Here is a 24,112-nt window from a genome sequence, read left to right as displayed (position 1 = left end):
CGACCAAACCTCAAGATGCTTGGTGAAATGAAATACTGTCTGTTTTATAGCTCTGCATGCCATGAAAAGTGGCGTGAATAGTGCATTTCTGTCATTTCTGTACCCTGTTAACCCACAACGGTTGTGGATTTCTTTACAGTGTCCGTGTGAGGAATTGTTTTTAGAGAGTGAAGTGACAGCCGGCAGGTAACTGGATCAGGATGGCGGCCGTAGTGAACTATTCTCCGCCATGGTGGGTGAATCTGCTCCATCGCTTGCCTCATTTCAACATCGAATTCCAGCTTGTGAGCAGCGACTTCAGACCAGAGGACTCTGAGTACCAGAAGGTAAGAAAGTACTGGAGAATAATTACCTCCCACTTAGAATTCATCATCCTCTTCATCATGCAGCATCACCTTTACATCCCACGTCCTGCCACCTGCCCACACTGTAATTTCACAGCAGAGTGGCCAAGTGGTGACTGGCTGAGGCTGTCCTGCAACTACAGAGTTGTGGGTTCCCTCCCCGCATCGATCAATGCCGTGTGTGTGTGTGTGTGTGTGTGTGTCTGTGTGTGTTTGTGTGAGAGACACAGAGAGAAATGCCCTTGAATAGAGACACTGATACTCTACCTGCTCCATCATTGTTATGGATAAATGTAGTGCAGGATTTATTAGTTGATTTATAATCGATACTCAGGTTGTTCTCAACCTGGGGGTTGGGACTCATAACGGTTGCAATATAACTGTGAGGAATTGCAAGAAAAACAAGATAGGAAAGAAAAAGACACAACATTTCCTCTGAGGAAAACAAGCTATTTTTATGTTTCCCAAATATTTCCCTTTTCATTTAATAATATTGGAGAGCCTTACCCCTTCAGGAGTCTAAAAGTGATTAAAAATGACACTTTTGATGAACTGCCTGAGGCTCCTACTCATCATCCTAGACACTCTGATGAGGGATAGCGAGTAGGCATTGCTTGCTTGGCTCTCCAAAGATCCAGAGACAAAAAGAGTGGGAACCAATGAGAAAAAATAATCGTGGTGATTGAAAGTTAAATTTATTTAAAAAGCCTAAATGCCAAATATCTTCTGGTTCCAGTAACTTAAATGAGAGAATTTCCGCATTTACATAATGGCAAAGGGAATACGCAGAGACTTTATGTTGTTGGTTGAACAAACCAAGCAATTCAAAGACACCACCTTGGGCTAACTTATGATGGACATTTGAACTCGTTCCTGACATTTTATTTGATTAACGATTGATCGATTCATTGATAAGCAGGAAGGAAAAACAATCATTAGAATGAATTAAAAGCATAAAACTAATTGCAGTTGTTCTATGATAGAGTCGGCAGCGCTGCCTTAGAGAGCAGCTCTATCCCAAAGAGGGGCTCTGGCCCAGTTTTGCTGCATTTCATTTGAATCCTCAAACGAGGTGACTTCCAGGTCTCTGCACCAGAAAACACAGCCCTGCGAACCCACATAAAGCCGAGACACATCGTTTAGAATCCCACATTTCATGGGCCACAGTCACCCCTCAATGAAGTTTGCTGACACGTATGGGGGAGAGGAGGGAGGGCGTGCAAGTTCAAGAGCTGAGCGTGGGAAGGCACCCACGGCCATGAACGAGGGAGGAGGATGGGAACTGGAGAGGGATACAGGGAGAGAGGAGCAGTGAGAAAGATAAAAAGAGACTGATTGGAGGCGAGAGGAGAGAGAGAGAGAGAGAAGGCTCGATGAGCCATGGGAGGTGCTTCTAAATTGCTAAATAGCCACTTCCTGCGAGCTATTCAATGTTGCACTAAGGGCCTTTGTGAGTGTGTGTGTGTCAATGTGTGTGACCACTGGAATTTTAAGGACCCTCTTTTTTAGACTAATTACATCCTGACATATTTTAGCAGACGGGGCTGTTTCTATGTCACTGAGCATCCTGCACTATGATCATATGTTTGTCTGTGTGTGATCTGTATATACAGCAGTTGAGCATACTTTATTGGCTGTATGTATATACAGTATGTTCCCTTTCTGTGTCAGTGCGTATTTAGCACTTAGTGTTGTTTGCTGAGGTGAGGTCACAGATCTCCCTCCGGGGGTTTTATGTGTGTGTGTGTGTGTGTATGTTATTGTGTGTGTGTGAGTGAATATAGGGGTTCTATTCAGGGTGAAATCATTAATTCTGGCTAGACGGGGGGAGAGAGAGAGAGGGAGGGATAGAGTGTGAGAAGAACAAGAAGAAGGAGGTTGAATTGGATTGGGGGATGGATGGAAAGGGGGAAAGAGAGTGGGAAGGGGAGGGCTTTAGTCTGTTGTGAAAGAATGCTCTCTTTCTTTCTTTCACTGAAGCCCGTCTTTAGATTGGCTCAGTATATCTGTCTCAAAGGCTTTCATGCATGCACTCATCCAGCTGAGAAATGCACACACACACACACACACACACACACACACACACACACACACACACACACACACACACACACACACACACACACACACACACACACACATGCAAACAAGGTCCAACACAGTGTCCTTCAGTGCACTAAGTCCGTCAGGACAACACACACTCTCACGCACACTGCCACACAATAGAAAGAGATTCTTCTGTGTAGTGTTTTTCTTTCTGATGTGCTTTGGCACAAGTTCATTTGTATTCAGCTCTGAAGCTGCTCAAAACTTTCTTCTCACACTCACTCACTCACTCACTCACTCATGTTTTCCTTTATGCTATGCAATTGTTTTTCTTTAAAACAAACAATAGAAAAACTGTTTACCAATCTTTCTTATGAGCAGTCGGTCTCTGATGACTTTGACTTTATTTGGAGATGCTGAGTGGGGTTTTTTCTTTTTTTAACAAGAAAACAGTTTTATTTTTTTCCTGAGGAGCTGAAATAGGAGCTTTTATTCTGAGGTCCTGCAAGCCATTTGAATAGCTTGTGTGTCGATCTGTGTTTGTATTACGGTCGAATCGCAGAGTCAGCTACCAGCCACAGTCAAACAGCTGCAGAACATTACAGAGGAATCACGTGACCTGTAATAACACATATTCCAAGCTGTGGAAAGTAAGTCGGTAATTGGTATTTTGAATAGAATGCTACAGTTTGCACAGTGGAAGATATTATCTCATAGCATTTTGAAGAGGTTCAAAGTGGATCAACAACAAAAGGTGCCACTCTTGAATCTTTTTTTGTGTGCGTTTAAAAGTAGGAATCTGCCCCCCCCCCCCCAGGAGTACAGGTGAATATTAGCAGAATAGTCAGTCAGTCAGCGCCTCAGGAAAGAAGTCGGATAATAGGCAAGGCCTGGCGACTACAGTGTGACACACATACAGGGAGAGTGCAAGGACAAGTCACCGAGGTGGAAGTGATTGATCCTGTCAGCTCAAACACACACACAGACACACACATTCACAAGCGTCCACGTACACACATTTAAATGGACAGATTGAAAGTAGATCACTGTGCCTGGGCGTTTAACATTTAGCCCCTCCCCCAGCCTGCAAGCTGATCTCCAGTACTGTTGATGAGCACAAACTTGCATCTAAGTACACACACACACGCACACACGCACACACATGCACAGCCAAGCTCACCATGCTTATTAGTAGCTAATTGATCCATGGTTAATCTGCCCTGATGGTTTGTCAGCCTGACAGTTAATCTTAGCGGCCATCATACTCAGTGGGAGAGCAAAGTGAAGTGGCTGCAGAGACCTGGTTCACAGTCAGATTATACATTTAACATTAAGCCCATGCACCAGACATCAACAGTTCAGTTCATCATGTGTTCAGTTCAGTTAATTCTTGTTGTTGCAGCTTCTCAAAGCATTCTCTGCTTGTCTTTGTTTTATAACAGCAAGTTGCATTCTTATGGGTTTATGAGTCAGACAAAAAAACAAGCAATTTGAAGACATCATAACAGGTTTTTAAAAATGTGATGGGCATTTACTCAATTTAGTAGAATAACGGGGAAAAAAGATTGTCTATAAATGGACTGAAACAGTTTTATAGGACTGTAACTAACAATCATTTTCATTATTGATTCTTCTTTTCTTTAGTTTCTCCATTTTCGCCCCATAAAGCGTGAGGAAATAGAAAACAAAATTCAGAATTTAATTTCCCAGAGCCAAAGCTCACATTGTTATTATCCCATCAAGAGTACAAAACCCAAAGATACTAAGTTTACTATCACACATACCAAATAATTTTTCAGCCCTATAGTTCCTTTCAAAATGAGAATAATACACCTTCCCTATCGTATCACTATCCTCTATTTCACTGTATTTGTGTCATCCCATTGTCACTCGTATAGCAGGATTTATCATGGGTGGATGTCATGAAAACATCCATCGTTATATAGCGTGTGGTTTCCTTCTGCAAAGCTTAATGCATTTTACTCTCTATGGCATTAAGCCCTAACATTGATTTTAAACACACAAGAGATCAAACAATGCATTAGTGGAGCACTGCAGGCCTTTAACATTGCACAACGTCTCTTGCTCTAAGCCTGAAGATAATAACACAGGATAATACCAGGAATCTACAGAGCTTATCTCCCCCTCCTCTCCCATCAGCATCCTCTCCTCACATCCTTTACTCATCTTCTTTAACCTGTTGGAGAAAAGCAGTCTGGGAAAAAGCAATCAACTGATTTCCCCTCACTCAGCCTGGCTTTACCAACTGTTTTTCCCATGAAAAAGTAATAATGTCGTAATGACAGAAACACAGAATTGACACATAAATGCAGCCTACTCCTTACTGATCATTATACAGCCAAAATCACTTTATACTATTTTCACAAAGATGGTCTGCACCCAGAGTAGTGCAAATACAACATTTTTTCTTATGATTTTGTTGGCCTTTCACGCCGTTATTTTTGATAGAGCAGCTGGGGATTGACAGGAAATGGGAGTCATGCAGCAAAGGGCCACAAAGGGCTGCAAAGGGATGCGAACCCCGGCCTCTGTGGCGAGGACCTTCGACTTCTGTACATGGGGCGCCCGCTCCAACCACTGAGCCCCCGGGTGCCCTGTAGTGTGGATATTTGAAGTTAATTTAATGCTTGTAATTAATATCTCCTTGCTGTAGGCTTGTAGCTGGAGACCTCAGACAATAGAAGTACTTCGATGCCTCTGCAGGGACTGAAGGTTGTGGTTTGAACTGCTGTTTAAAAGATTAGCCGACTTCTCTCCCTTCAGATGTCACATTACACCACTGCAGGTCACATCCTATTAAACATCATATTGTATCCTTTCTACTGTAGTGTTCTAGTGACCCACTAGCCTGGCTGGATTGGCTGTAGCCCCTCCAGATTTGACGCAGTGCCCTTTGCGAGCCTGGATATACATCTGCCACAGCTCACACTTTACTTGACCGTCTTAGGCTGCATTGTTTCTCAATGTGAAAAGAGATTTGTGCCTTCGAAGACAAGCCAGTGACAGCACATCAGCCTGCTGTACAGTGACACAGTGGTTAGGCTGAACAGTTATTTCTGTGATGTTTCTCAAGTTCAGGAATTTCCTAGGAAAAACAGCATGCCAAATCAGGCTCCAGAGATAAGAAGTCATATTTCAAATAAGCAACAGAGCACAGTTTGCATTTAAAACCCTAATTATTCTTAATGGAGATACCAGTGTTTTGAGCCATGTAGCAATGTGGGTCAGTTTGTTGGTCGGTCCACCACTTCAGTCTGCCATATCACAACAATTATTTGATGGATTGCCAGGACAGTTTGTACAGACACTGATGGTATTCAGATGATAATTTTCTTTTATCCAATAGTGATCTGATGATTACCTAAAAATGGTTTATGATCAAATGCCTGCACAACTAATGACATCCGGTTAGCTTCAGCTGTACTTGGTGTTTAGTGCTTATTAGCTAATGTTAACATTCTAACGCGCCAAAACAAGAAGTTAGCATTGACATTTTGGGCATGTCAGCATGCTGAAGATAGCATTTAGTTAAAAGCACTAATGTGTAGCTACGCAACTGCTAGCATGGCTGTAGACTCTTAAGTGTTGTTATCCCTTGTACAGGGGTTCCCAACATTTTTGGCTTCTTGCCCCTCGTCAACAGTTTCAAATGTCAACTGATTGTGGCCACTTCTCCTGCTAAGTTGAGGTTTTCTCATGTTTAGTTGATCATTTTTCAAGTCCTGAAGAGGAAAAATTATCCGGTAATTCATAAGACGAAAAATGCAAAGATTATAGGAAAATCAGAATTCTGATTTCCCACTCTTAATCATCTTGTGTTCCCTTTAGGGGGTCTTTATTTCCAGGTTTTGGAACATCTACCCCAGATTATCATGCTTTACATTGTCAAGATTGCATCCCCGATAAATTATAAGAAACATTAAATGTATTTTTTGAATATGCACACACTCTCACGCAAATACACACGCTTATTTATAATGGTGCATAAATTGCCGCAGGGTGAGAAAATTGCTGGCTGGCGGTGAGGAAAAATTGAGGTCAGCATTAAAAAAAAAAAACAGCAGTTACGAATCCTAGGAAGCCATAAAGTGTGTGAGGATCTCAGAGGTGGAGCCAGATTTTGTTATCATCCACGGAGGAGTCCCCAGAATCACACGGTTGCTGTTTTTAGCAGAACTGTGGCACAATTCCTTTGTCTGCTGTAAGTAGTCTAGCAGGTGGAGACTTTGGTTTTCCAGAAACGTGCCTTTGTCTCTCCGCAGTCCTGCAGTACAATGACTTTTCCAGACAGTCCCAGCGGGGACAGAACTAACATTGCACTGTGTGCGTGTGTGTCTGTGTGTGTTAAAAAAAGATTTCATCAGTTCCACGGAAATTGGTGTAACAGCCCTCGTCTCTGTCCGTACCCATTTCTCCATTTTTCGTGTTCGGTTCAGTCGTCATCTTTCACATCTTCCTTTTCTGTCTCTCCAGACTCTTCTTTTTGTTCGGATTTTACCCCTCCCTCACTTCTCCTTCTGTCTGCCCCCACCGCCCCTTTCTTCTTTCACACATCAAAGCTTTTAGAGGGTGTGTGATCTGTGTGGTGGGTCTCTAGCGCACGCAGATCCCCAACTGCAACGCTTCCGCTCACTCCATGAGGTGTGTGTGTGTGTTTGATGGTGTGCAAATGTGTTTTTCATGGTATCCATCAAACACTCATTTAACAGCCACTATTTTCTGGCCTCAAATAGCTGGAGAGGGGAACGCAATTTGTGTATCTGTGTGCGTCTGTCTACACAGGAAAAACTAAATCATGTGGTCTGTCTTTGTATCTGGTTTCTGCTTATATCAGCTGATTTGCATCCTGTATATTTAAGCCACTTCCTAAACTGTCTCCTGTGATAAGGACTGAAAGAGTCAAGTTCAGAGTTTAACAAAAAATGTTTATGTACAGTGTATATATACTGTATTATGAAATGATAAGTGCCTTGTTGCCACTAATTGTTTTTCTTCTCAATCCCTCTTCCCTCCAGTCCATTTTGCTGCTCGGGTCGGTTGCGTTGCTGTGTTTGGGCCTGGACCTCCTCTTCCTCCTCTTCTACTCATTCTGGCTTTGCTGCCGGCGACGCAAGAGTGACGACTCTTCTCACTCCCATACGCACTCCCAGCAGCCCAGCCCTGACTGCTGCTGCACCGCCTGGTGCGTCATCATCGCCACGCTCGTCTGCAGGTGAGAGGTTATCTCCATTAAAGTAACACGTCTAAATAAAGTTGTGTGTATTTGAATTCATCCTCCTTTTCCCCTGCAACCACTGCGACAATAAGATTTACTTTATTAAGAAGGGTTGACTGAGTAAAGATAAAGAACAATATATTTAATTATTCTCCCAAATTCAAGGAATCCTCCTGTAGCCTTAATTGGAGTCTTTAACTTTTCTCTGGGGATTTACGTGGATTGCCACTGATTTGCTAACTCTGCATTACACAGCCTGTTGCTGTACAGCTGTATTGAACATAAACCTACAGCTGCACAAGATAGAGACCATGTTTGGGTCACAATGTTACCCATACTATCATTATGTGCAGACATGGTGCTGTCAGTTTCCTTGCATTATCAGTGATGTGATGTGACGACCTCCTGTTTGGATGCCTATTTAAATGTGCATGTAAAAAATGGTGGGGAGATGCAAACAAAAACTCAATAACTCTTTTTATGTTCGGAGCAGGTTGAGAAGTTGCAACGAAAGTGGATGGGAATGGCCTTGATATCATGATACTTACATCCCCTTCTTCTGTCACAGTCAAAGCATTCATTTAACTGTTACATTTTTCCGCTCCACCAACCCCCCCAAAATCGAAAATAAAAATAGTGTGAGTGTCAGAGGTATACATAACTACAACCTCCCAAGTTTGAGTCCAGATAGGGGCCATTGCTGCGCGTCACTCCTGTCTATCACCAGAGCAGGTAATAAAGAGACTGAATTGCAAAGTATGGACTGGTAGCTGCAGAGGTTCCAGTTTACCTCCCGGGTACTACTGAGGGGCCCTTAAGCATGGCATGTTAAGATACAATGTTTTCACTGTACAGCAGCCATATGTACAGTACATAGTGATTGTAAATCTACAGTACACCAATCAAGTCCACTCGGTCTTGTTGGTGTGACTGACTGGGAGCCGGTCAGGTGGTTACACTCCTCTGTTTGTGTTTATCTGGCTGTGAAGACTGTGTACACTGAAATCTTTCACCCCATTGACCCAGCAGCAGATACTGGGTTGGACTCTGCTCACAGGATCACACAAAACATACAAATTACATACTCTTTTATTTACTCCCTCATCACTTTCCTACTTTCCCTCTCCAGACGTTGTTTCCCTTCTCTCTTTTAGTCTCCCTCTGTTATTTGTTATTTCTCTCTGATCTGCCTTCTCCCTGCCCTAGAAAGGTTGCCATGGAGACAGAAGCAGATTTGATGCAGAGACGAGAAATGAATTATACAGTTGGAGGGAGCTGAGTCTGTGTGTGTGTGTGTGTGTTCGCGTGACTCAGTGCTGAAGAGTGTTTTCTTTTCTTTTTTTGCAGCTTTTAATATTTTATGATTAACTATAATGTTTATTATTGAATATTTGATATGGATATAAGTGTGTGTGTGTGTGTGTGTGTGTGTGTGTGTGTGTGTGTGTGTGTGTGTGTGTGTGTGTGTGTGTGTGTGTGTGTGTGTGTGTGTGTGTGTGTGTGTGAGAGAGAGCAAGAGAGAGAGAGAAAGAGAGTGTGTGTGTGTGTGTGTGTGTGTGCCTGCGGGTGTATTCATGCGATTCTTTGTCCACAATTTAATATGACATCATAATTTATTTTTGGCACACCAGCCACATGTGGACTTCCTCCATTTGTGTGCAGGTGCAGTGTGTTTAGATCTTTATAGAAGCTGTATTTGTTGTAGGTGTTTATTATTGTGCTACGTATATATATGATAAGTCGATGGATTAGTCGATCAACATAAAAAATTAAAAGTTTTGATTATAAAATAATAATTTTCTCAGTCAATTATTAAGAAAAAAATAGTTCCCGTTGATCAAGAATAAAATGGGCTTCAGATTGTTGGCCACAAACACAAACACGTGATTCAGAGATTACTCAATAACAAAAATAATTGGGGATACATTTATTTATGTATTTGTTTATTTCGGGCATGTCAGTTACATAAATCACCATCATACACTATCTTAGTTTACAATTCACATGACCGAAAAAGAAAGCAGGAGAAGCAAAAGCTTATCTAGTCCCGCCCCCGTTACACAATCAATCCTGTCTGATAAATCTGATACGTCAACTCAGAGTTTCGGCCGATACTAAGGACTCATCCAATATCAGTGCTTTCTTTTACCCAGATTTAAAAACCATATGTCACACCGTCTGGAACTCCATTTTTTATGTAAGGTGACATGAGGCCAGGGATGCTGTTGCACTCTGCACTGAATCAATGTAACTGACAGGTCTAACACTCAATGACAATGACTGGAGCCGATCCCAGTTGACATTGGGCGTGAGGCGGGGTACACCCTGGACAGGACGCCAGTCTATCGATGTTTGATGATTTTGTGACTACACAGTGGTGTGGTGGTTAGCACTATCGCGGCACAGCAAGCTTTTTGCTGGTTCGAATCCCGGCTGGAGGACCTTCTGTGTGAAGATTGCATTTTCTCTGCGTGGATTCTCTCTGGGTTCTTTGGCTTCCTCCCACAGTCCAAAGACATTAATTAATGAATTTAGTTAATTGATGAATCAAAAAACAAATCCAAAACTTGCCCGTAGGTGTGAGTGTGATCTGTTATCTGTCTCTGTTTGTCTCAATGTGTCCTGCGTTAGACTGGCGTCCTGTCCAGGGTGTACCCCTGTCAGCTGGGTTTGGCTCTAGCCCCTCCGCGACCCCGTTAGGGACAAGCGGTTGATGGATGCCGATGGAGCACTTTTAGTACTGAGTTTAAATCAGACATATCATTTGGCTGAACCACTAACTGGATGCATTTGCATTGTGGATTCACTTGAACTCATCATGGACCTAATTTTGACTGACAACAACATTACTGTCTCATTTACTGAGCTCCAGCTATAAACAGTGCCGCCAGACATTTGTAGCTATGTCAGTCCATTTCAGCTGAAAATGGGACTGAAGCAGAGACTTCAGCAGCGCTCCATCTCTGAGTTAAAAAATGTTGTACAGTATATGCTGCATCTTTTGCCGCCTGGGAAGCATGAGGTGCATCAGTAGGGCGTTACTGCTTTCCAAAAAGTTGAACTTTGTTTTTTTTTTTATGAGAGCTAAGTTAGACAATATTTGCTGTAATTTATTTGACTTCTGAACATTTGCCTAACTGCCCTCACCCCTTTGAAGTATCATAGCTAAGCTGTTAAAGCCATGAAACCCACTGATAGGAACAGCAGGTATTAAACCAGCGAGATAAAGCTCATTGAGAGAGGAGCACAGAGCGGTGGGGAGGGGAGAGAGAGAAAGGAGTGGCATGAGAGGAGAGGAGAGGAGGATGAGTAAACAGGAGTGGAGGAAGATGATACTGGTAAAACTGAGATGGAGGTTGGAGTAAGATGGTGGGAGGCAGGGATGGGTGGGGATGTGCACAGATAAAAGAGAACATACTCACATTAATGGGCCTTTTCTCTCGTCAAGTCTGTTTCCCTCCCAATCCGTGTTGTATCTCACGTGTACATAAAGTTCCTCGTAAAAGCTCTGAAACGCACTCACACTCATGCACAAAGGCGTGTGTGTGTGTAAACCAGCTGTAATACACTGGGCTACTTAAGATCTAATGGGCTAGAATGAATTGCCTTAACAGTGGCCATAAATTTCCCTCTACAAATCTGTCTGTTAGTTAGTGTTCAGAGACATCATCAATACAAAGAGTGCAGTCATACACACACATGCGCATCTGCACACATACAGTAAACAAAGAGAAAAGAGGGGACGGCAAGAGTGAGAAAATAAGAGCATAGTGGGGAGGGGCTGTGTGGGGGAACAGGGTTAGATATAAAGAAAGTGATGGCTGTGGTGATGGTGGTGGTGGTGGTGTTGTTGGGTGGGCAAGGGGTTATTTGTGGTGTGCACTTGGTTAAGGAGTACAAGGTTTTTGAAGAAAGAGAGTTGGGACCAGGAACCTCAGATATTGTAGCATGTGTCATGTGTGAATGTGGATGCAGAGCTGCAGAAGGATCATATTATGTGCGGTCTGGTGACCCAATTATTGTGTAGAATCTGTGTGTGTGTGTGTGTGTGTGTGTGTGTGAATCATTCCTGGTAGTCCTGTGCCTGTTCAGGCCGGAGGGTGACACCAAAGCAAAGAGCTCAGCGCCGCCTGTTGCTGGTTAGCAGAGGAACTGCATGTAATAACTTCACTCTGCTGCAGTTTTGTTGTGTTTGTGCATGTGTCACTGTGAGAAAGGAAGGAGGAGAAAAAAAATTATCATTGAATGAATTATTGATTAATTTGATGCCATCCGATGGTTGAATTAGTCATTGTGTTAAAACTTGGCACTTGCTGTTTTCTGCCTCCCAGCGCTGGCATTGCTGTAGGATTCTACGGAAATGGGGAGTCGAGTGATGGAGCCAATCGTTTGGCGTACTCCCTCCGTCATGCCAACCGCACTGTGTCCGGGGTGGAGAAACTGGTAAGTTCCCTGCTGTCTCATGACCCAATAAAAAAAAATAAGCATGTGATTCATGGCAGTTTCATGGTAAATTTCTCTCTGCCGTGAATGTCCAGGTGTCAGACAGTGCCCTAGCCTTAAACCAGACGGTGGAGGAGAGCCTGGTTGGGTTGGAGACGGCCTTCCAGGAGCAGACGGACTACGTGTCCATCGTCCAGAAGCTGCAGGGACAGCTGGACGAGCTTGTGAGGCTGATGGTGGATGTTCCCTTCTGGTCCAATACTGACATTTCACTGGAGGACTTAGCCCGCAAGACAGAGGCTTTTGATTTTTACAGGTCAGTTGTAACAAGTAGTGATAGATGACTGTCCACGCAACAAGGGAAGGTTTTGAAAATGACACATTTTCAAAACTATGCTGCGAGTTATAGCCCACAACTGATCACAGACTAAACAGAGACAATGCAACATAAATACATGTTAAATTCAGCAATTTTGTGTCTTAAATATTATTATTATTAAATCCTTTAGTTTTATTAGATGCACAAAAACAACAACAGCAACATGATATTGGCATATAAACCTATCTGCCACTGTCTGCCCTGCTCTCTGCCCTAAATAATCAGCATTGGCGTAGGTCATAGAAAAGAAAACCATATGCAAATATATTAACTGATTCTAACAAACTATGTTATGTGCTCTAAATGATGTATGTTAAAGGATGCATTGGCTCAGCCCCAAAAGACTAAGATCCTCTGCTTTGTGGCTGATGTGTTTTGGGATATCCTCTATTTGTATAAAACTGTGGTAAATGTGTATGTAATGTATGTTTACAGGTGGTTGGGGTATCTTGGCCTGCTGCTGTTTGATGTACTCATTTGTCTTCTGGTGCTCTTTGGCCTGATACGCAACTCTAGAGGCACTCTGATTGGGTAAGCGACTTTACATCATGCCCCAAAAGTTGCTCCTATTGGACGAGCCAAAGCCTTTGTAAACTCTGAATCTGGGTCTGTTGAAACTGTGTGAAGCACTTCATGTTTGAAAGCTGAATCTCGACTTCATAAATATGTGTTTTTCTGTCCTTCAGAGTGTGTCTGCTGGGTGTTTTGACTCTGATAATCAGCTGGGGTTCTCTCGGCCTGGAACTGGCTGTTGCTGCTGTAAGTGTAACCATGGCAACATCGTTGAGCTCTCTGGCTCTGCAATGATGTAATCTTTTTACCACTGCTCGAGCGAGTGTGTTCAGCGTGGATGTTACTGTAGAATGATGTGTCATGTGTGCTTACCCTATTACAGTCAGCCAGCGACTTCTGCGTTTCCCCGGATACCTACATCACCAGGGTAACCAAGGAAAATGCTGTCATCAACCAAGGTATGCAGACAAGAAAATACAGAACCAGTGAACTGGCAGCAGCCGTATGTGAGGTTTTTGTGCTGAAAGGCTTGTAAAGGAATCCTAAAAACAAAGCCGCGTCTACCTGCAGCCTCTTGTCTTCATCCAAAGACTATTTTTACCTTCTCCCATTGTTTTGAGTATTTTTAGAGGCCTGATGAGATAAAACAGACCAGTATTTCGTAAGGGAAAAAAAGGCAAAGATTATGTGTACCATTCCCATTTCACAGCGGCTCATATTCATGACAACTGGGGATGGTTTAGGCTCTCCACTGCTGTAGCAAGACACCACAGTTTATATTGTGGGATTAGTCGTGTTGATGAAGGAATAAGATATGATTGGTCAATGGACGGCTCAGAGGCAGATACTGTAGGTTGAAAAATAGGCAAAAATCATCTTGAATAGACTTTAGTATTCACACTGACAGTTAAATCTCACCCTGACATGTCGATTCTATTTTAAGAAACAAGTGTGTGCGTCTTTGTAAGTATGAGTGTGTATCCAAGGGGATTGTGTTTGACTGACACTCTGGTATCTAAAAGCTCTTACTCGCTTTCTGCTGACTGCAATGCATCAGCAATCCTGCTACACACTCCCCACTCCCTCCACCCTACCCCTCACTCTTCCTCCTGCCTGTCCTGAATGTAAAAAGAATAAATCTTCGGAGCACATTTTGGCTTTTTCAATTAGGATCATTATCTGATTTGTTCTCCCTCTTCATCCCTGTATATCCCTCGTTACCTCTGAATTGCTCTCTTTCTTCTTCTCAACTTCCATCACTTCCCTCTTCCCATCTAATGAGTTCTGTTGTCTGTCAGTTGTGTCCGCTCTGCAGAGCACAGATGTTGCCTCTGTAATACACACCCTCCGGCCTGAACAGGCACAGGACTACCAGGAATGATTCACACACACACACACACACACACACACACACACACACACACACACACACACACACACACACACACACACAGATTCTACACAATAATTGGGTCACCAGACCGCACATATATTTTAAATGTTATTATATTATTAATGTGTTTGTATCGGTTCACTCCCAGATATCCTGCAGTATTACCTGAGGTGCAGCCCTGGTCAAATCAACCCCTTCCAGCAGGTAACGTCACCCTCTTGTTGTAGTTGCTCTTTTGGTTTTTATAGAATACATTCCCTTTTTCTCATTTACCTACTTAAACCAAATAACCAAAAGGTATATTTGTGTGTGTGTTTTGTTTGTGTCTCTTGTGTCTCTCGTCATATTTTTTAGAGGCTGTCAGGGAGTCACAAAGCATTGGTGGAGATGCAGGATGATGTGGCAGAGCTACTGAGATCAGCAACACGTGATTATGCCAACACCAAGGTGTGTGTGCGTTTGCTTGTGTGTTTGTGTGTGTGTGCCTGTGTGTTTGTGTGTGTGCTTGTGTGCGCAATGATCTGTAGGTCTTTATTTTCACGGATGAGTGGATTTGCGTTAGTGGGAGCGTGATGAAAGTGGCTGTTATGAAAGTGCCACGTGTTTATCTGGTGTGTGTGATGTACATGAAGGCGGATAACTATATTTGAGCATGCATGTGTAACCTTTTCTTCTTGTGTGTAGGGGAGTCTCGAGCAAATCCAGTCTGTGCTGAATTCCACTGAGGTTGGTCTCCACCAGCTGACCGCTCTGGTCGACTGTCGCAGCCTACACATGGTGAGTCACTTTGTGCGTTGTGTTGGAAGAGAGAACTCCTCAAATCCAAGACTTTCTTAACAACTGACTCCTCCACGTAGGACTACGTCCAGGCACTGACTGGGCTGTGTTATGACGGGGTGGAGGGTGTCATCTACCTGGTTCTCTTCTCATTCGTCACTGCTTTGATGTTCTCCTCCATTGTGTGCAGTGTGCCACATACCTGGCCCGGCAAGAGGTAACACACACACATACAGTCTCTCACAAGCACACACAAGCCTTTTCATTTCTAAATCGATCTCTTAATTAATCTGTACACTAACAGCTAACATGTTACTAGTTCTATCTTCGTAATTGTTTAACTAAATTCATCTTATGACCTGAAAACAGTGGAAAGCCCATAAAGATTCTACTCGGTGCCCATGCATGTCATTCTTCAAGTGTTTTTGCCTCCTGAGCTGTTGAATCCTTCTGTACGTCTTCCTGCCTGTCTTTGCATCCATCCAGTTTTCTCTGCAAGTTTTGTTCATTTTATTGTTTGCTGTTAGCACTGCCAGTCTGGCTGATTGTTTGTTTCCGTGTTTGTACTTATCTCTCCTTTTCTTTTCTCCGCTGTGGACATGGAGCACCAGTTTTGTGTTAGATTGTGTATCACCACGTTTTGTTTTTTTCTTCTGTGCCCCACTTCCTCCTTCTGTTCCGTCCCTTCCTCCTCTCTCCCTGTCCTGATTTGGAAATGCTTTGGGCTTCAGTGAATGATGGTGCGATATGTTATGGTCGGATAAACGGCCCGTTCAAATAGCTATTCCAACAAACAAACAAACAAACAATTATTTGGTAAAACCAGTGCAAAGAGCTCCAGGCTTAAACAAATGCAGTGAGGAGTGTCACTCTGGTGAACTATTTGAATTATGAATCACAGCTGTGCCATAATAGTGGTGTTTTACGCTTGTTTGTTGGGTGTGAATTACCAGCAATGCTATTAAACAGCAATACTCAAGCAATAATCCATAATATCCCCGAAATCAGCAAGAATAACTGCTCATGGGGTTGGTTTCATATTAGGCGGACTGTCCTGCAACTGCTGAGTCTGTTTGATGGGCTGCGTGGATTAGCTCTTTTTGGTTAAGTGAGTGAAACGTCTCCATCTAGTGGTCAGTCAATGCAATAACTACCGTTGTGCCTTGTGTTTGTAAACCTACTGTCGGGCCATGCTAAATACGATCCCCATACAGCACCCTCCCGCCTTACTTCTTACATTACAAGCAGGATGGGACTTTGTTAATATGTGGACAGCTGGTGTAAACCTCCCAAAAACAGATCTATATTAAAATAGGGTCTACACACGCACATGTACATGTAGTTTGTTGTTGACCAATACATTGTAGAAGCCAGTACATTTCTGTCGCCAGAGATCCAACTTCCAAATCAGCACATATCTTATTTGATGCCTCATTTTGTTACTTTGCCGGCCATTTGACATTTTTGACCATTCTATGTCTGAAAATGGTTTGCCCAAACCAGCCATGTTATCTCCTTTTTTCCTGATGTTTTTGCTTTAAGTTTCATGGAGCACTCAGTGATGCATGAAGAGATGTAAAGAAAACCGATTAAAAAAAAAAAGTTGATTCAGTTCTGACAATTTGAAATAGACAGAAATGATCAGGAGCGAATCTTCTATGTCAATAGAGGATGACTGCATGAAGCAAATGACTGCATGTTTCTACGTACTACGAGAACTCTGAGAATATCGAAGAGTCTACTATCTTCATACAGTTTAATATTATGTAACCGCACACAGCAACAAAAGACAGCTTCATGGGTCCCTCTGGGCTGTGTAGCGATGTTAGAGACCCCGCTGTACTTGTAGATGAATGCTGCCCATGTTCCTTTTCCTCTTGCTCAGCTGCTTTGGTGCTGAAGGCATGGCCTTACCCATGTTCTTTTGTATCAGGAGACTCCAGATAGTACAAGTACACCTTCCCCTCTCCTAACCTCCTCTTCAACCACTTGTTTACACTCTGTTGTCTCTCTCGGATCTCCCTCCCCTCTACCTTCCCCCCTCCTATCCATCATGCCCTCTCGTGCCCTGCCCTTACCCTGACCAATTGAAGGACGGATGAGGAAGACGGAGAGGACGAGTCGGGTACCTCACGGGGCGGTGTGCACGATAACCTGTACCGCGTTCACATGCCCAGTCTCTACAGCTGTGGCTCCAGCTACGGTAGCGAAGCTAGCCTGCCCGCTACAGCCCACACTGTCAGCAATGCCCCCGTCACTGAATACATGTGAGTTAGCACCCACCGCTAGCTAGAGGCTAGCAGGATCAATACACTGCCTGCCATAGGTAGCTGATGCTTGCCCCCCAGTGACTTAGCAGCATAGAAACGTTCACTGCCTGCGATATAAATGAGAAAAGCTATTTTTTTTTGCTCTGTTGGGTTCGCATGTCCCTCGTGTCACATAGTCAGCAATATTTCTCTCAGTGAGTTAAAACCCTTCACTAGCTTTCCCTTTGATGCTGATAGAAAAAAAGTGCTGCCTGCTGTATCAGCCAGCCTGCCTGTGTCAGTCCACACTCTTATTAAAAAAAAAAGATCATTCAGGTCTGCACTCGCCATAGTATAAGTTCATACTTCCACCCTGCTTGCTACGTATTACAGTTTGCCAAAGGACTGCTTGCTCTGCATACAACAAATAATTAAGAAGAGAACTAAGAATATATAACTCTAGTCTGCCACTGCTTGCTTCTATTTTAGCTGTGAACTACGGCTATGTGGTGTTTGCTGCTAATGAAACAACTGTTACTCTGCAGAATGAATTATATAGATAGACAGTACAGTATTCTGAAAGTCCTGTGGCATGGGGAGATTTTGTACCATTAAAGGACCTTGATTTTCATGTTTTGGCCATTAGCAAATCCTGTATGCTCAACAATACTGAGGACTTATTTTCCAAAGCATACAGTAGGGATTTAGAGTGATTTATTTCCTTCCACGTAACAAGATAGTCTGTTTCGATCCAAACCAGAGTAGTGTGAGGTCTGACACTGAGATAGGTAATCACTTACAGTGAATGTTTTGTGATACTTGCCTCTTACTCAAAGCTAAGCTATCATTGCATGATTATACAGTTGTGGCATATATTCTTCCTTGCCATGCTTGTTGAATCTGGTATTCAAGAACAAGAGTCAGACTACCAGCTGCCCAAGAACCAGATTCACATTAAACAGTTCAGGAAATCAGTTCAATAACATACAGTAGAGCTTGAAAAATGCTTTGGCAGTTCTGTAAACTATACATTTAAAGTTAAAGGACAACAACTTAGAAATCCACTTGTTTGTCCTTTAAGTATAAATATCCTACATTTTATTTGAAAATGAAACTTAGCTCTAAATACCGAATCATGATTAATGGGTGTTGTTTATATCAAGTTACTGGGCTAAAAATACATTTGACAAGTTTAAGAACGTTGGACTATTTCAGGTAATTTTTACTTATTTTTCTTGTGGGAACTTTAGTCTTTCCTATACTTATTTTTTTGCATTAATACTGTCAATTGAACCCTATTCCTTTAGTTGCACTCATAAGAATTAGGGTGGATTAGGCTATTAAATTGTGCTTGCAAGGGACGTTTGAAGTTTAATAAGTGAGTATTTTATTTTTTGGAATACTTTAAAACACCAATATATATATTTTGTCTAAGAGCAGTTTCCTGTGGTTACACACACACTGATAAAAGTAGTATTTTAATGAGCCAGTGTCCCATTGTGAGACTAACTGTTTGTCTTTTGTGCATTGTTAAGAAGAATGTTAACTATGTTGGACTATGGCAGAGGTGTTTAACCCCTGGCTGTATGGTACCACCAAGCTTAAGTCCCTGGCTTGTAATTATTACTGAGGCCATTTGTCAAAGTCATTAAGTCGTAATCATGAGCAGACCACAGATGGACAACAACTCAACAGCTGAGCACCAGTGGCAGGGTGACCACATGCAGTAACCTCTTATTCTATAATGCAGGAGCCAGAACGCAAACTTTCAGAACCCTCGGTGTGAGAACACCCCCCTGATTGGCAGGGAGTCCCCTCCACCCTCTGTAAGTGCACACTTTCTAGAACACACTCTCCCTCCACTATCTTCCAATACCCACAGTGCAACTGGGAAATAATCTAAAGCGCTGAACCCACAGGGATGGCATTTTATCCTTTTAGAATGTAATGAAGGAAGCATGGTGTTGATAAATGTTCCTGTATCTTATATCTGATGTTTTTATAGCATGCTAGTGTGGATATTGGAAGGTAGTCCCCTATCCCTACACCACTGCAAGTGTCCTCTGTGCTCAAACTATAGACCGTGATCATGGATCGCCTTTATGAAGGTCATTTTGGCAGCCTGGGATAACTGGAAGTTTGAAAAGACGTCTGCTGTTAGTAGGATTTGCGCTTGCATAAAAAGAGAGCCTTGTCTCTTTTGATCAGTGTAATTGTTGGGTCATGTTGGACACAAAGTTGTCCTCTATTTCTGATGTAAAAAGTCTGCTTGGTTTCACTGTGGCTGTCAGCGCCATGTGAGGAGAACGTGTAGACCACATAACTACAGATGACCAGTATAGAGACATCGTTGCTTGGGATCTTTTTTTACTAGTTAGAACTGAGTGCATCAACATTTTCCTTCAATACCAAAAGACAGCTCTGCCAGTCTTGCAGGTGTCTGAATTGCACCACAGGTTGACTAGTCTGGCTCTGACAAGTTGCTGCTGGGCCTGTAGTTGTGGATGTTGTTCCATGCAGTATCAAATGTATACATTTGGGGCTACAATACTGTGGACTGACAAAAAATGTAATCCACACATCTAGCATTATAACTTCTGAACACCTTTTTAGGACACATTCCTGGCCGTACCCTGCAGTGAAGATGAACATTTTTGAGCCCAAGCCTCTAAACTTCCTGCTCCCCCTTCCTCCTGTCCCCACAGTGTGTCTATGTGTGCATTTTCTTGTCGAGGTGTATGTGTCCTCTGTTTCTGTGCCCCCTCACCCTTCACCATTAAACAGTAACAGGAGCACACGTTTTTCCCACCTCCGCCGTTGAACCGTAGCAGCCACCAAAATGGCCACGATTCGTCATTTAGGCAGGGCTGTCAGCGGGGACCGTCGTCCAGAGTGCTCACCCATCATCAGTGTCTGCAGCGATGTGGAAAACCAAAGACCTTCCGACAGTAACTAGCTAGCTGCTCGCAAGAGACCACTCACCCCTACCAGGCTAAACTAACTACATCAGAACTAGAGCACTAACTACAAATCACTGACAAAAATGGACCACATCTGCTAATTTACAATAACATCATCCAGAGCTAATCAGCTGTTATGTAACAAATAACAAATAACTGTTGTAATCAAACCCCCGGCTGTCCAAATGACTGGTCACATTATTTCTGCTGTATCTGTTTGTGTTTGTTCTCACACGTCGTAATCCTACCTACCTATCTACCTATCTATCTACCTACCTATCTATCTATCTATCTATCTATCTATCCATCTACCTATCTATCTATCTATCTATCTATCTATCTATCTATCTATCTATCTATCTATCTATCTATCTATCTACCTATCTATCTATCTAGCTCATGCAATCATCTCATTTCCTGATCTAATGTACATAATTCAGGTGTAATTATTTTATTCTTCAGTGTAAATAAGGCTTGATCATAATACACACGTTTTCCTCTTCTTCTCTTCTTGTTATCTTCTCTCCCCCTTTTAATCGTTTCCCACTTCGATTTCTCCCTCTGGTTGTCTTCTTTCCACTCCCTCCTCTTCTCCTCACTGTCCTCCATCTCTTCAGTACACCTCCAGTATGAGAGCCAAGTACCTTGCCACTGCCCGACCGGACCAGAACCGACGCTCCGTTCCCAACGACCAACTGGACCCGGCTAGCCGGCCTCACCCCACTGCCCGACCACAGTCCTCAGTCCACTAGAGACCAGAACCACACCAGTCCACCCCCAGTACTGCCTAAATCCAGTTTTTACAGCTAATAACAAGATCCAACTCAGCGTTCACCAGAGCAGAGCGTTGAAAAACACCCAACGGGACCCCGGCTCGTCAAGGTCCGCTGAAATTCACCAACACAGACCGGTTCACCAGAAACAACACAGACTCAGAACTCATCAACCAAGCACCTCAGAAAGGACTGCACTTTGAAGGTCGACTTCCACTTCTCACCCAAAATGATCCAAAAGTTTAAAAGCCAATAGCAGAAGTTTACAGGTTTTGCTCATCTTCTTAATGGACACATCCCGAGCTGCTCGATCAGCCCGCATACCCACAATGCACAGCAACTGAAGCGCCTTCCAGTTTCTTCTTCTACTTTTCAATACTCTCCCACGCCACTGGGATCCCGTACACTGCCCCCCAGTGGAGACAGCTCCCACCACTCAAAACCCTTTTACATTTAGAGCAGACACTCGCACACGCACACACACACACACACACACACACACACACACACACACACACACACACACACACACACACACACACACACACACACACTGTACAGACCTGTAAATAGTAAACGTGTGCTTTATTCTGATTTCATGAGAAGTCGACTGTTGAATCATTACTGGTAATGTGGTGTGCTGCGTGTTTATCCTGGAAACTATTCGCTGTATCTCTTCTACAAACACACACAAATCCGTGGACACATCTGTATAAATAATAAGCCAGTGAATTAGAAAGCCATGTTTAGATAGAAACAGTCCACATCCTCTTTATCTTAACATCGTCGTCTAACTAAGACTTGAATCTCCGTATCTGTTAAAGTGCAAATGCAGTACACGTGTAGATTAATGCATTTTGAACATGAGCCAGGAATCCTGTTGTGGAATAACTGTTTTTGGAATCGGAGCAAGAGTCAAGGGACATAAGAAGGCTCAACCTGTGCCAAAAAACTCTGAATAATGAGGGATGCCTGATTCTGTCCTCTCCTACTGCCTCCATGTCTCAAACAAGGGGAAATATCCGCCTGTATCTGACTGTAAATACAACAGGAAAGGGAAAGACACTTGAAAAAGGAAAATGGCGGACAGAAATATAAGACTCACGGAAAATTGTGACTACACATTTGCCAGGTGCTATGTAAGCCAGTCGAGGTCCCGAAAGACCAACAGGACTGAGGAGGGACGGATTTTCTTTTTTTTTTTTAATGGTTTAATGGTTTGTTTTGATTTCATTCAGGGATGTGATCAGGAATATATAAAAAGCAGTAAAACTAAAACAGCTTTCCATCGTTACTGAATGGAAGTTGTGTCCCGAATCCTGGAAAAACAAATCACGTCCTTGATAAATAATGTTACGTAAAAGTGTTACAAAATGAAGGAAAGTGGGTGTTTTTTTTATGTTTAATCATAAGCTGAATTCAGGATGTGATACTGTGACCAAGTAGTATTCTGTTTCTTATACGATACTGTTTATTGTGCTTTTCTTTTGTTGGCTGGTGACCCTCAATCGACCTATTTTTCTTTATTATTATTCTTCTTATTATTTTTTTACCCACAAGCACAAATTCTCTTCAAGGTGACTTTGCAAGATGGAGAAGTAAAACACACTGCCCGGGACACTGCCAGTGGTGTTTCCTCCCGCTCTAAAACTGTACAGTGTATAAAAGCCGTATTTGTGATCCTGTGTGTGTGACATCACTGCAGCGTGATTGGCTATTGCTCTATCTCAGTGTTACTGTGTGTAAGTACAGTGATCAGTGTGTCTGACATGGCATCAAGCAAGGGCCGGCCTATCTAGCCTGAGTCATTTCTACACAGACGCCGCGCATGCCCTCATACGCACACACAAACACACACACACACACGTACATGCTCTACAGACATACACATTCAATACACACACACACACACACACACACGTACATGCTGTACAGACATACACATCCAACACACACACACACACACACACGTCACATTTTCGTACAGTTCCCTACTTTTGTCCTGTTTACATTCACATGTAGAGCTGTAGTAACTGCACGCCCCTCCCACGGCGGTGACATCACACTGATAACCATTTGCATTATGGGTGATGTAGTTGGTAGTAACCACATTTCAGAGAAACTTGCACTCTTGTAATTAGCTGAGTGAGCAGAGCCCTAACATTCAAACACCTTTGGACCACCATCCCTGTACAGCATTTTAATATTTGATTATTAATCAATGACCACTTCTCGTGTCAGCGAGACAATCTTACATGTGTGATTTTACTAGAAATAAAATGTCCATGTTATGGTAACAATGCTACCTATGGTCTAGTCCTTTACAGTGTTTTTTGTTTTTCACCATACATGCAAACAATATTAAGATCTGTGGGACTAGTCACTGATTAATGGCCTTTCATAATGTTTTTAAACTCTTACAACACTCTTCATATCACATGTTTTTATTTCTTTCTGTCTTGTAAAAATCCAACTTTAAAGGTAAAATAATAGCTAGCTGTTTTGTAGGAGAATAAAGGCAAGAGCAGCGTTTTTCCTCTCTTATTAATGGTGAATGACTCTCTGTCTTGCAACGTTTTAATAAAACTATTCCAGTGTAGTCTGCACACCTGAATTAAAGTTGTATTTGAATTCCTGTGCGACCCTTTCCTGGTAGAGTCTGACTTCAAAAAGACCCACGCTCGTGTGTAAGAGTAAGCAGGTGTTTGTGTGTATATGTGGTATTTACAGGACTTCAGGCACACCTCTGTCCAGATGTGACGGACAAACAATGTTTTCTATGGCTGTTTTTATTTTCTGATGGTTTAACTAAGATATTAATGATGTACATGTCAAAACTGTGGTAATGATATCATCCAGCCTTGAATCAATGTTTTAAAAAAAGGAATTAAAGCAACTTTAACGTACCGATCAAGACTACGGGCTGTTTTTAACACAAGTGAGCAAACAGAGAGGTTGTCCGACTCGTGGTAATCTTCTCATTGACGTTTCTGGATAGA

At 42.7% G+C, this 24,112-nt stretch overlaps 1 protein-coding gene across 1 annotated transcript in view; it reads left to right on the top strand.

Annotated features, from left to right (window-relative positions):
* The window catches only part of LOC310960026 (protein tweety homolog 3-like), a 25,756-nt gene extending 1,806 nt beyond the window's left edge, over positions 1-23,950 (top strand). Inside the window, exons 2-15 of the mRNA XM_083931617.1 lie at positions 140-326; positions 7,427-7,623; positions 11,958-12,069; positions 12,165-12,385; positions 12,884-12,979; positions 13,135-13,207; positions 13,344-13,419; positions 14,503-14,558; positions 14,709-14,801; positions 15,039-15,131; positions 15,212-15,348; positions 17,225-17,398; positions 19,131-19,206; positions 20,958-23,950. Coding sequence (XP_083787743.1) covers positions 201-326; positions 7,427-7,623; positions 11,958-12,069; positions 12,165-12,385; positions 12,884-12,979; positions 13,135-13,207; positions 13,344-13,419; positions 14,503-14,558; positions 14,709-14,801; positions 15,039-15,131; positions 15,212-15,348; positions 17,225-17,398; positions 19,131-19,206; positions 20,958-21,092 — 1,665 coding nt within the window. The 5' untranslated portion in view covers positions 140-200 and the 3' untranslated portion in view covers positions 21,093-23,950. The remainder of the gene's footprint in view (positions 1-139; positions 327-7,426; positions 7,624-11,957; positions 12,070-12,164; positions 12,386-12,883; positions 12,980-13,134; positions 13,208-13,343; positions 13,420-14,502; positions 14,559-14,708; positions 14,802-15,038; positions 15,132-15,211; positions 15,349-17,224; positions 17,399-19,130; positions 19,207-20,957) is intronic.
* The last annotated feature ends 162 nt before the right edge of the window (positions 23,951-24,112 follow it).

This window comes from Echiichthys vipera, assembly GCF_963691815.1.
Source record: "Echiichthys vipera genome assembly, chromosome: 2".
In the NCBI taxonomy this organism is placed as follows: domain Eukaryota; kingdom Metazoa; phylum Chordata; class Actinopteri; order Perciformes; family Trachinidae; genus Echiichthys; species Echiichthys vipera.
Note: the sequence above shows the minus strand (reverse complement) of the source record. Positions and strands in the feature narration are given on the sequence as shown.